The sequence below is a fragment of the Macaca nemestrina genome, chromosome 7 (genome assembly GCF_043159975.1).
Source record: "Macaca nemestrina isolate mMacNem1 chromosome 7, mMacNem.hap1, whole genome shotgun sequence".
Taxonomy (NCBI): domain Eukaryota; kingdom Metazoa; phylum Chordata; class Mammalia; order Primates; family Cercopithecidae; genus Macaca; species Macaca nemestrina.
The window spans coordinates 30331633-30345367 of NC_092131.1; the positions used below are offsets into that span (position 1 = coordinate 30331633).

General features: G+C 42.4%; 1 protein-coding gene across 1 annotated transcript in view; it reads left to right on the forward strand.

Moving 5' to 3' along the window:
* Positions 1 to 13735, forward strand: part of LOC105495838 (serine palmitoyltransferase long chain base subunit 2) — a 110791-nt gene that overhangs the window by 55990 nt on the left and 41066 nt on the right. The window contains exons 7-9 of the mRNA XM_071099802.1: positions 2545 to 2650; positions 4463 to 4682; positions 7807 to 7933. Coding sequence (XP_070955903.1) covers positions 2545 to 2650; positions 4463 to 4682; positions 7807 to 7933 — 453 coding nt within the window. The remainder of the gene's footprint in view (positions 1 to 2544; positions 2651 to 4462; positions 4683 to 7806; positions 7934 to 13735) is intronic.

The window sequence follows — 13735 nt, forward strand, 5'->3', positions numbered from 1 at the left end:
GTCTTGAACTCTTAGGCTCAAACGATCCTCCTGTCTCAACCTCCCAAAATTCTGGGATTACAGGAGTGATTCACCATGCCCAGACTGCACTATTTTTATATTTTTGACTTTGTTTTCAGTGTCTTCTCGTGCAGACTCATTAAAATGCTTTTGTTGCCACACTTACTGTCTTACAACTTTTGGATTTTACACAGTACCCTCCTCATTCTCAGATCACAAGATGATTCTTTCATGTTTTCTTCTGGAAATTTTGCGATATATTTTTTATTTAAATTTATGTGGAATTTGGGGGCATAACATTGGAGAGAGGTTGAATTTTTTTTTTTTTCTGAGTAGATAATACGGTTAAGCATTCTGCTGTAGATATTTCTTTTTTTTTTTTTTCCTGATACAGAGTCTTGCTCTGTCACCCAGGCTGGAGTACAGTGGTATAATCTCAGCTCACTGCAACCTCTGCCTGCTGGGTTTAAGCGATTCTCATGTCTCAGCCTCCCAAGTAGCTAGGATTACAGGGGCCCACCACCACACCCGGCTAAGTTTTTTTGTATTTTTAGTAGAGACGGGATTTTGCCATGTTGGTCAGTCTGGTCTCGAACTCCTGACTTTAAGTGATCCACCCACCTCGGTCTCCCAGAGTGCTGAGATTATAGGCGTGAGCCACCACACCTGGCTGATATTTCTTTTATCTAAAATTTTGACCAGTATTATTTTTCTCCTCCTTCTGTATATAAGCATAGAAAACTAAAATAATTCATATGTTTTTACTTGTCTTTAACTGATTGCCATACATTGCTCTCTGCCTAAGAACTGGAGGCTTTGCAGGACTTGGGGAGGCCGAGGTGGGTGAATCACCTGAGGTCAGGAGTTAGAGACCAGCCTGGCCAAAATGATGAAACCCCGCCTCTACTAAAAATAAAAAAATTAGCTGGATGTGGTGGCACACACCTGTGATCCCAGCTACTCAGGAGGCTGAGGCCGGAGAATCACTTGAATCCGGGAGGCAGAGGTTTCAGTGAGCAGAGATCACGCCACTGCACTCCACCTTGGCAACTCTGTCTCAAAAAAAAAAAAAAATAGAAGTTTTGAGTCAGAACATAATTTACTTCTGTAGGGTACATGTGCTGAATCTTGATTAGGTCATATGCAGATTTTTTTCTTAAAAATTACTGAATGCGTAAGCACAATCACAACCATAGGCTATCTTATTTGTGTTTGTGTTCTTTGTTTTTATTACCTTATTTCTTTTTCTGTCAAAATTGTTTTCTGCAAAGAGCAAAATCATATGCTTTTATAACCCCTTCCTCCAGTGACAAGCAATACAGAATACAAAATCAGATTTTATGATGGGGCCCGGCTTGGTGGCTCACGCCTGTAATCCCAGCACTTTGGGGGGCTGAGGCAGGCGGATCACTTGAGGTCAGGAGTTCAAGACCAACCTGGCCAACATGGTGAAACCCATCTCTACAAAAATACAAAAATTAGCCTGCATGATGGCGGGTGCCGGTAATCCCAGCTACTTGGGAGGCTGAGGCAGGCAAATCGCTTGAACCTTGGAGGTGGAGGCTTCAGTGAGCCGAGATTGCGCCATTTTACTCCAGCTTGGATGACAGAGGGAGACTCCATCTCAAAAAAAAAAAAAAAAAAAAGATTTTATGATAGGATGTCTCCCATCCCTATTAAGTATTCCCCAGACTTAATGTTGCTTAAATTTTGGGGAGTTTTTTTTAAGGACTTCATTTCAGGGCAGGTAGTTTAAGTATGAAATCTGTAGTGTGGCAACAATGGTCTTCAAAGCAGTTGTCTTTAACAGGGAAATTGTGATCATCATTAATGGCAGTAGCAGCCAAGTTGTTTCCAGGCCCATTAACCACCATGAGAACCACAAGAACTTGGTTGTTAATAGACAACTGATGAAGTCAAACATGGAACAATTTCAACCAATTGTCAGGCTTGCTTAACACTATAGACTTAAACATGCCCCAGACGGGTGTATTTGTAACCCAGTACCAAAACAGAGCTCTTTAACAAGCATTTATTGAGTACGTCCTAGGTGAAAGGAAATGGAGCATACACTGTGAAGTTTTTTTTACCCCTTGCATTTGTTTTTTTAGGAGGTGTATGTATCTGTGATGGTTTATTCACACTCTCACTCTGTCTTTTTTACGCATTTATTTCCGAATGACTCACTAGGATTAGAGATACAGTTTGATTCTATATTTTTCGATAAACACAGAGAAGCTAACTTAATGGCAGGGTACTTAACATGAGACACCGGTCATTTCATAAGCAAGCTAACGAACTGAATCAACCACCACAGTCCTTCAGTCACGTTTCGATGGTTTTGAACATTTGTCACGTTTTGGATTTCAATTCAAGGTGGCAATAATGCACAAATTTTGCCCTGATTTTTTCTGCCTAACTCTAATTATGTCCTTTGCTATCTGAGGAATACTTTCCAAATGAGAAATATATCTCTGCATTTCCAGAATAAAGTTAGGAAAGAGGAAGATGTGGTATGACTCTGTTCTTTTTTGTGTGTCATAGATATGCAAAGCCTAGAGAAGCTATTGAAAGATGCCATTGTTTATGGTCAGCCTCGGACACGAAGGCCCTGGAAGAAAATTCTCATCCTTGTGGAAGGAATATATAGGTAATCCTACTTTATTATTCTTACCTTTATGACTTGGCCCCATGAAGTCATAGAATTTTTTAACTGAAGGCAACATTAGTCTGTCCCCCTCTGGAAACTAAGGAGACAGTGTTTATAAATCGCTAAAATACCTGGAAACAGAGTCAGTATTAAAACAGAAGTCTTTGTGTCTGGTTCTTCATTCTTCTTTCCATTATACTACATGGTCACCAAATTCCCTTTCTATTTGGGTCTTTTATTTTTCTAGTTTGTAGAGGGAACGTATACGTAAGGGCAAGAATTGGAATATATATTTTAATATGTCAAAACAAATTATACATCATTTAATTTTAATAAATATTTTGTTTTAGGCTGAGTGCAGTGTGTCACGCCTGTAATCCCAACACTTTGGGAGGCCAAAGTGGGAGGTCGCCTGAGGCCAGGAATTTGAGACCAGCTTGGGCAACATAGTGAGAGCCTGTCTCTATAAAAAATAAATAAAAATTAAAAAGAAATATTTTATTTTGGTTAACATTTACAGCTTTTGCACGTATTTTTACCACCTAATTTTTTTTGTTCTTTTGTGTCATTCTCATTGCCTGTGCAATGTGATGCAAAGTCTCTTGTTGCCTGTAATTACAAGCTTTAGAAGAATCTGCTGTGATCTTAATTCTTTTTGTTGTGAATTAAGATCGCTTGTGTTTGGTGCTTGTTTTTTGTTTTTTGGTGGTTTTGGTGGGCTTTTTTTTTTTTTTTTTTTTTTTTTTTTTGAGACGGAGTCTTGCTCTGTCGCCCAGGCTGGAGTGCAGTGGCCGGATCTCAGCTCACTGCAAGCTCCGCCTCCTGGGTTTACGCCATTCTCCTGCCTCAGCCTCTGGAGTAGCTGGGACTACAGGCGCCCACCACCTCGCCCGGCTAGTTTTTTTGTATTTTTTAGTAGAGACGGGGTTTCACCGTGTTAGCCAGGATGGTCTCGATCTCCTGACCTCATGATCCGCCCGTCTCAGCCTCCCAAAGTGCTGGGATTACAGGCTTGAGCCACCGTGCCCGGCCGGTGGGCTTTTTTTTAAGATGGAATCTCGCTCTGTCGCCCAGGCGGGAGTGCAGTGGCATGATCTCGGCTCACTGCAACCTCTGCCTCCTGATTCTCCTGCCTCAGCCTCCTGAGTAGCTGGGATTACAGGTGTGCGCCACCACGCCCAGCTGATTTTTGTATTTTTAGTAGAGACAGGGTTTCGCTGTGTTGGCCAGGCTGGTCTCGAACTCCTGACCTCAAGTGATCTGCCTACCTCAGCCCCCACAAAGTGCTGGGATTACAGGTGTGAACCACCGTGCCCAGCCAGTGCTCATTTTTAAAGTCCAGTTTTCTTTCCCCTAGTCTTTTGCCTTACCATGGCTTCCTCTGCCTTTGTCAGTTTAAACCACAGATAAACTCGGCCGGGCATTTTGGCTTATGCCTGTAACCCCCAGAACTTTGGGAGGTCAAGGCGGTGTATCACTTGAGGCTGGGAGTTCGAGACTAGCCTGGGAAACATGGTGAAACCCTATCTCTACCAGAAATACAAACGTTAGCTGGACGTGGTGGTGGCAGGCACCTGTAGTCCCAGCTACTTGGGAGGCTGAGGCACAGGAATCGCTTGAACCCAGGAGTCAGGGATTGTAGTAAGCCGAGATTACGCCACTGCACTCCAACTTGGACAACGGAGCAAAACTCTGTCTCAAGAAAAAAAAAAAAACCAGTAAACTCAATAATAACGAAATGCCAAACTCCTAATTTTGATTTAAAAAGTCTCAGTGTACATGCGTATATATATTTGTTTCATGTTTTGCCAGCATGGAGGGATCTATTGTTCGTCTTCCTGAAGTGATTGCCCTCAAGAAGAAGTACAAGGCATACTTGTATCTGGATGAGGCTCACAGCATCGGCGCCTTGGGCCCCACAGGCCGGGGCGTGGTGGATTACTTCGGCCTGGATCCTGAGGATGTGGATGTTATGATGGGAACATTCACAAAGAGTTTTGGTGCTTCTGGAGGATATATTGGAGGCAAGAAGGTAAACGAGCCGTGAGAATGAGCGATTAGAGATAAAATCACTGGCAACTAGATTTGGTACCTCAAGCCTAGCAGATGGGGCCCTGAACTGGGATGTCCCCAAATTTGCCTGTGGTTTAGGCTCTAATACCAGTGAGTGATTCTGATGTCTCCTCACTGAACTAAAGGCTGGTTCTGTTCATTGTTTGTTGTTTTCTTATTTGAGCTTCTTTCTAAGCTACATGCTGATCTGAGATATAGAATACCCTCTTGTGTGAAAGAACACACAGTGGTGCTCCCTGCCTGCCCCAGCCTTCTGTTGGGTTTGCATTGTGCTCACAATTTCAAAAACAGTGGGGTTGTCATGGGAGCGCATGGGAATAGCAGGTCACCTTGCTCTTGGACACAAACGTATCATGAGTGAACATGGAGACAGGAAGGAAAAAAGTTGTGCCAGCGGTGGGGTACTACAAAGCATTGTATTTTCAATTTTTTAACGACGTAATTGCCTTTGCTGGGTCTTTGTAGTCAGAAAAAAATCATATGGTGAATTTTGATGTAGGTAAGAATCTGTGGTGTGGTGGAAGTGGTCAACCATAAGGACACAGGCCTGGGTCTGAATATTTCTCTGCTTACTTTGTTAGACCTCAGGGAAAACATTTAACCTCCCAGTTTCCTTGTCAGTAAAGTAGAAGTAAATATGCCTAGCTTGTAAGATTGTAGTAAGGGTTTAAAAAGTAATATATGTCCATGCTACAACGTGGGTGCACCTTAAAAATATTATGGTAAGTGAAAAAAGTTAGTCACAAAAAGTCACATATTGCATGTTTTAAAATATGTGATATCTAGAATAAGCATAGAAACAGAAAGTAGATTAGTAGTTGCCGGAGGCGGAGGGGATGGGGAAATAGAAAGTGAATGCTAATGGGTATGAGGTTTCTTTTCAGGGTTATGGAAATGTTCTAAAATTAGTAGTCAAAGTGGCACAACTCTGGATATACTGAAAACCACTGAATTGTACTTTAAAACGGTGAATTCTGTGATGTGTGGCTTATATCTCAACGAAGCTGTTATTTTTGAACACTGCAGTGTTAGGGAAAAAATAATGTATGTATGTCAGGTGTTTGTATATGACACAGAGGAGGTGCTCATAAATGTTCTTAATTTTGCTTCAAAACTCAATATTGGGAGTCTTAAAGAATGTTTATGCTGGGCACAGTGGCTCACACCTGTAATCCCAGCACTTTGAGAGTCTGAAGTGGGAGGATTACTTGAGCCCAGGAGTTCAAGACCAGCCTAGGCAACATAGTGGGATTTCATCTCTACAAAAAAGTAAAAAAATTAGCTGGGTGTTGTGGCACATGCCTGTAGTCCCAAGTAGGCTGAGATGAGAGGATTGCTTGAGCCAGGGAGATCAAGGATGCAGCAAGCCGTGAGTATTTATACCACTGCATTCCAGCCTGGGCAACAGAAAAAGACCCTATTTCAGAAAAAAAAGGTCATTCGTTTAATAATTGATTGTCTTTTAGAGAGAACTCATTTTCAGTAACTTTTAATCAGTTTTGATAGAGTTTTTTTTTGTTGTTTTTTTTGTTTTGTTTTTTGTTTTTTTTTGAGACCAAGCCTGACTCCATTGCCAGGCCAGAGTTCAGTGGCGCAATCTTGGCTCACTGCAACCTCCACCTCCCGGGATCAAGGGATTCTCCGGCCTCAGCCTCCCAAGTAGCTGGGACTACAGGTGCGTGCCACCACACCCAGCTAATTTTTTGTATTTTTAGTAGAGACAGGGTTTCACCGCCGTGTTGGCCAGGGTGGTCTCGATCTCTTGACCTCGTGATCCGCCCACCTTGGCCTTCCAAAGTGCTGGGATTACAGGCATGAGCCACACCGCCCGGCCAGGTTTGATAGATTTTTTTATCTCAAATTTTCCTTTTTGTTAATGAGACAAGGCTCACTTTGGAGAGTTTGTTGTTTTTTAGTAAACTTTGTGACTGTGAACCAAAGGATAGAAAAATAATACTCTGGGAGATCATTTAAGTACAATATATTTGTGCTTTTGGTTTTTTTAGTACAATTTTTAATGTTTTTGAGATAAAACTGTTTTATATCCAAATTTGCGTCTCCCTAATTTGTTCTGGTACATAAGCTTCTTGTACGTACATTTTAAAGATTTGGTGAAATAAAAAGATATCAGAGAATAGGGATATACAATTAATTTTTTTTTGAAATCCTTGTAAATGACAGTTTTACTTTATTCGTGAGATGTCATTGGCATTTTAATGAAAGACTTTATACATTTCTGTTTTATTTCACATTTGTATCATTTTGTACATTTCTGCATATCTGGAGGAAGTTCTAATGCTCTTAAAGTTGATGTTAGAGAACTGTTACTTAGAGTTGGAAGGATGGGCTTTACAGGCACAGAGAGCTGCAGATGACATTTTCTATGATACTTGGAATTAAATCATTATATGTAAAAAGCAATCCAAACACATCAGCAATCCAAACAAAGGCTGTTTAACTCAGCCTTGTTCATTTATTTTTAACTTTTTTTTTTTTTTTTAAGATGGAGCCTCACTCTGTCCCCCAGGCTGGAGTGCAATGGCGCCATCTCAGCTCACGGCAACCTCTGCCTCCTGGGTTCAAGTGATTTTCCTGCCTCAACCTCCTGAGTAGCTGGGATTATAGGTGCCCGCCTCCACGCACAGCTGATTTTTGTATTTTTAGTAGAGATGGGGTTTCACCATGTTGTTCAGGCCAGTCTTGAACTCCTGACCTCAGGAGATCCACCCACCTTGGCCTCCCAAAGTGCTGGAATTACAGGCATGAGCCACCATGCCCGGCCATATTTCTAACTTTAAATGATACATTCTCCAAATTTAGAAGGATTGTTTTAAAACTAGTTTTTTTCCTATGTTGTTCCATGTTTAAAAAACAAAACCAAACCTAAGAACTTTGCCATGTCTCTGACCCAGTTGTTGCCAGCGGTATGCTTCGACCATGTTGGTTGACCTTGCATCTCAGATTAGTGTCCCTGTTCCAGTGCCATTGAAACAAGGAGTCCTCTAGAACTTAGAAGGAAAGCACTGACATTGCCAGTGAATGCAAGAATTGTCTTTATTTATCTGCCTCTGTGAACTTCCCAGGAGCTGATAGACTACCTGCGCACACATTCTCATAGTGCAGTGTATGCCACGTCATTGTCACCTCCTGTAGTGGAGCAGATCATCACCTCCATGAAGTGCATCATGGGGCAGGATGGCACCAGCCTTGGTAAGTCTTTCTTTTCTTGAAACATTGCATAAGTCCACCTAGCGGCCAAACATGCTGTTTTTCTTGAGCTTTTTTCCTAAAATAAATAGTCAGGTTTACTGATAGGCAGAGCTGGCTGGTATGTGGTTTCTGTGGACACTTTTTTTTTTTTTTGAGACCAAGTCTCGCTCTGTCGCCCAGGCTGGAGTGCAGCAGCACGAGGATCTCGGCTCACTGCAAGCTCCGCCTCCCGGGTTCATGCTGTTCTTCTGGCTCAGCCTCCCGAGTAGCTGGGACTACAGGCGCCTCCCACCTCGCCTGGCTAATTTTTTGTATTTTTAGTAGAGATGGGGTTTCACCGTGTTAGCCAAGATGGTCTCGATCTCCTGACTTCATGATCCGCCCACCTCGGCCTCTCAAAGTGCTGGGATTACAGGCATGAGCCACCGCACCCGGCCTCCGTGGACACTTTTTTAGTGCGTTTGATACATATGCCATGAGAACGACCCTGGCTCACTTCCTGTGGAATTTTCTTGTTTATAGATGGGAGGCTTTACTCTTACTATCCTACATACCCTCTTAACTCAGAGGTAATATGCCTTTGGGGTTTTTCTTGAATTGCATAATTTTATGTGATGGTGTAATTCACTGTTAGTGATGTTTCATTAACAGCATGGTTTAGAGCTGCTGTTTTCATAAATTAGTATTCCTGATTTAATGCCTTTATAAAGAGTTTCTAATTTCATATACGGGAGATAATAAATGACATCCTGAATCTGTTTATTTTGTCTTTGATGGGATTTGTAGTCCCAACTAGATGCCTTGATTTAAACATACTACTGTGAACAATAAAGTGCAGTGTTCACTTTCTGACATTTGACTTTTATTCTGCAACACCAGAGGGCAGTATTGACTGCAGAACAGTGATACTAAAAGGGGAGCAAGTGGGTGTCTGTTTTTACTTTAAAAAATATTTTCATTGCATGTATAAGACAATAATTTCACTTGTTGCTTTTTTAATGCTTATAAAGTCAGTTTGGCATTTGTAAAAGATTTCACATTATCAGCCATGAGCTCTCCACTCTACAGTTATGTAATACTTTATTGTAAGATTGATTTGGCTTGCATCGAATAAAGTGGCATGTCTGATTTTGATTGGTCTAAGACTGTTTTCTTTGTTTTTTTGGTTTTTTGGTTTTTTGGTTTTTGTTTTTGAGACAGAGTCTTGCTCTGTCTCCCAGGCTGGAGTATAGTGGTATGATCTCAGCTCACGGCAGCCTCCACTTCCCAGGTTCACATGATTCTCGTGTTTCAGCCTCCCGAGTAGCTGGGACCACAGGAGTCTGCCACCACACCTGGCCATTTTTTTTTGTATTTTTTGTAGAGATGGGATTTCACCATGTTGCCCAGGCTGGTCTTGAACCCCTGGGCTCAAGCAATCTGCCTGCCTTGGCCTTCCAAAGTGTTGGGATTATAGGTGTGAGCCACCGTGCCCAGCTAACTGTTTTCTTTTTTTTTGAGACGGAGTTTTGCTCTTGTTGCTCAGGCTGGAGTGCAATGGTGTGATCTCGGCTCACCACAATCTCTGCCTCCCAGGTTCAAGCAATTCTCCTGCCTCAGCCTTCCCGAGTAGCTGGGATTACAGGCATGTGCCACCATGCCCGGCTAATTTTGTATGTTTAGTAGAGACCGAGTTTCTCCATGTTGGTCAGGCTGGTCTCAAACTGCTGACCTCAGGTGACCCACCTGCCTCAACCTCCCAAAGTGCTGGGATTACAGGCGTGAGCCACCACCCCCAGTCGACTGTTTTCTTAAATCAGAATTTTACGTTAACATTTTTTCTGATCTGTGCTAGATCCTTGTTATCTCTAATGAGAGATTTTTGGAAGTAGTGAAATGTGATCATTTTCAGTTTTGCGAATTAATTTCTTGAAGAAGTTGTCTTATTAATGTTGCAAACACATTGTGGAGCCTGCGAGTAGCTCCCTGTTGATAACAGCTATAACTATATCTGCTCTCCTTCTGTTGTGGTGTTAGTGGAAACTGTGTGTGTGAATCTGAGAGACAGACATATACACACACATATGTATACATATAGCTATCATTTCTCTAGGTACTTCACATAGGCACACTTACCTTAACTGATTCAGCACACAGGTTTAGGTGACTAAGAAATGGCTAAGAGCTATCAAAGTTAACACTGGATAATTTATTTGCCCTGTTCTAGAACATGGATCTGTGTGACACATTACCCCCAGATAAATGACTTACCTGTACTAAATGATAAAATCTGGGCTGTGCTGGTAGTGAGGAAATGAAACATGGTGATTATATATAGACTTTGGATCAGCACCCGTTTTCTAGTTTTTGCCTCTAGCCACCCCCCAAGCTTAGTGGTGTGACACAACAGCCATCTGATTATGCTCACAGGTGCCACAGGTCAGGAATTCGGTCAGGGCACAACAGGGATGACCTGTCTTTGCTCCGTTGTCTGGGGCTGGCCTGGAAGACTCAAGTGTCTGGAAAGATTGAGATAGCTGATGGTTGGGATCACCTGGAGGCTTCTCCACTCGTCACCTGGGCTGGAGTGACTTGGAGCCAGCCTCAGCTGAGGCTGTTGACCAGAGCACCTTCATGCATGTATCTTTTCCATGTGGCTTAGGCTCCTCATAACATCGTGACTGGGTACCCAGAAAGAACGCTTCAGAGAGCAAGCATTCCAAAGAACCTGGCGGAAGCCGCATGACCTTTTCTGACCTGTTGTTAACAAGCAGGTCACTAAGGCCATCCCAGATTGAAGGGGTGGGGAACTAGATTCCACCTCCCCAGTGGAGGCATGTCAAAGAATTTGTAGCCTTTTTTGTTTTTTTTGAGATGGAGTCTCATAAAAGGGGGAAGTACCATGCTCTTTTAAACAACCAGATCTTGGGAGAACTCAGAGCGAGAACTCACTCATTACCCAAGAATGGCAGCAAGGCCTTCATGAGGGATCCTTCCCCTGACCCACACACACACCTCCCACCAGGCCCCACCTCCATCACTGGGGATCACATTCCATCCTGAGATGTGGAGAGGACAAACATCCAGACCGTGTCAGTGAATGTATTACTTTTATCATGAAAACTTTGTTATTGTTGGGATTCCAGAGTACATTAAGCACCTGGTATTGAAAGTAAGGCTTAAACACATACATAGACAGTATGTGGTTGCTTATTGTTAAATGTTTTCATCTTTTTGTGTGAAGAAATGTTGCTCTTTGGTGAGAGTACAGAGCCTTCAGAAAAGCTGCAGCATGCAAGGGAAGGTGAGAGCCAGTTTCCACGCGACTTTGTGAGCGGAGACTCCTTTCCCCTTCCTCCCAACTTTTTCCACATTTCTCCTCCAGTTTCTATCCTTTTCTCAAGGAAGAACAGGACATATGACTAGGTTGACCAATATTGCAAGGCAACTTCAATAGGATTCCAGGTGAGGTAATAATGAATGGGAATTGTGCTGCCCGGTTGCCTGTACCTGGAGTGGGAATACTGAGTTAGCATAGGCCAGGGAGTAGAAATAATGAGGCCTAGGAAATTCTGGTAAATTCCACTAGACATTTGAAATTCTGACTTTTACTTTACACATCACTAATCCATATCCACTAACGGAAATTTAGCTGTAATATCTACGTACGAGTCAAGGCAAAATGTTTGACCAAATCAACTAAAATTTTGCTTTTCCATTTTCCAGAGCTGTGCTTTGATGCATTTTATTTCTGTCCAAAGGTGTAGTTAATAATAACATGCATAGCACCCAGCTTAGTGTGTGACATCTGGGATCCTTTCAGTAAATTTATTGAATGACTGAATGAATGCACGCATGATTGGAAATACCAGAAAATCAGTGGGTTCTTCAAGTACTTTATTGTAACATTGCTTGAATAGTTGAATGTTGAGCCAGAATGACCAAATTACGGAACCAAATTAACTAGATAGGTATATTTTAATAGATAAATTTTTAAATAATGTCAGGACACTTTTATAGAGTTTTATACTTCCTTGTTTTGAAAGGAACTGGGCCCATGCAGGCAGCTACTGATACAGGAGAAAAAAGACTACCCTGAGCAGATTGAGGTTTAATTAAAACTAGGTTTGGCTCATTTGAACTAATTCCAGTAATAGACTTGTTAATGAAGTGTTAAATGATCACCTTGAGAATACCAGGGAACTGTCAAAAACTAAGAGAACTGAGATACTTAAAAAAGACATTCCAGGACAGTGCGGTGGCACATGCCTGGAGTCCCAGCTACTCGGGAGGCTGAGGCGGGAGGATCGCTTGAGCCCAAGAGTCCTGGGCTATAGCACACTCTGCCAGAGACATGTCTGCACCAAGTTCAGCCATCAGTATGATGACCTCCCGAAAGTAGGGTACCACCAGCTTGCCTGAGGAGGGGTGAATTGGCCCGGATTGGAAATGGAACAGGTTAAAACCTCCCCTGCTGATCACTAGGGGGATTACGCCTGTGAATAGCCACTGCACTCCAGCCTGGGCAACATAGTGAGACCTTGTCTCTTTGGGGAAAAAAGAAAAAAGCTTTCCAAGATTCCCGTGCCGAAGGGTTAGAAGTGTTGAGAAAACGCAGCCTTTCCAGGAGGGGGTCATAGAGACTTCCCTGCCTGTCTTCGGGCTGACAGCTTTTAACTCTCCCATCAAGCACCATGCTTCCTGAGCCTAGGAAGTTTTGGGTATTGACTTTCTTCTTTGTTGTGCTTTAAAGTAATTTATTTCACTATTAGAAATTCATCGGAATGAAAATTAAGTTTTCTGGTAAGCACTGTTTTGTTCTTACCCACAGTACAGTTTAGCAGTTTATCTGATGCCATGAATCAGACTAGATTCCTCCTGTTTTGTGACTTTCTGCTTAGAATGCTGTTGTTTGGGGAAAAAAAAGAAAATACTTGTTTTAGCCTGGCGCAATGGCTCACACCTGTAATCCCAGCACTTTGGGAGGCCAAGGCGGGTGGATCACCTGAGGTCGGGCTTTCAAGACCAGCCTAACCAACATGGAGAAACCCCATCTCTACTAAAAATACAATAATTAGCCAGGCATGGTGGCGCATGCCTGTAATCCCAGCTACTCAGGAGGCTGAGGCAGGAGAATCGCTTGAACCCAGGAGGTTGCGGTGAGCTGATGTGCCACTGCACTCCAGCCTGGGCAACAAGAGCCAAACTCCATCTCAAAAAAAAAAAGTGTGTCACCATTTGTTAAACATTTATCAAGCAACTACTATACGTAGTGGTAGATATGCTGTGTGGGAGATGCAGAGTTGAACAATAGTTGTTCTCTGCCTTTGAAAAAACAGTCCAGTAGTAGAGGTAAGATTCCTGGGAAGAACTAGTCTCAGAGCCACAGATAAATTCTTCCTTTGTTCAGCTTGTCTTTTCTCAGTTTCCTCTTCCATTCCCTTCTACAGCCTCCTCCTTCACTCACTCCCACTCCCCTAAAACCTTCAACTTCCTTAAAACCAGCTAATTTTTTGAAGCAAACTCATATTTTAGGTTTCTTATATAATAACTTTCTATATAAATGAAATTTTTCTGTGGATACTGTCACTCTAGTAAATTATCAGCAATCAAAGAAAAAAAAAAAGATTTTCCTTTTGTGAAGTAGCTGCTTCATTATTGAGCACAAAAGGCCTTTTAACCAATGGCTTAAGCCTTCTGAAATCAGCAAGCAATATGACCACTTTACAAGTGGAGAAGTTTGGGCTCACGTATGGGACACGTTTCCTCAATATCTTGTCTCCAACTAGAATGTAGCTTTTCTAACTCCATCTGCTTCTTCTG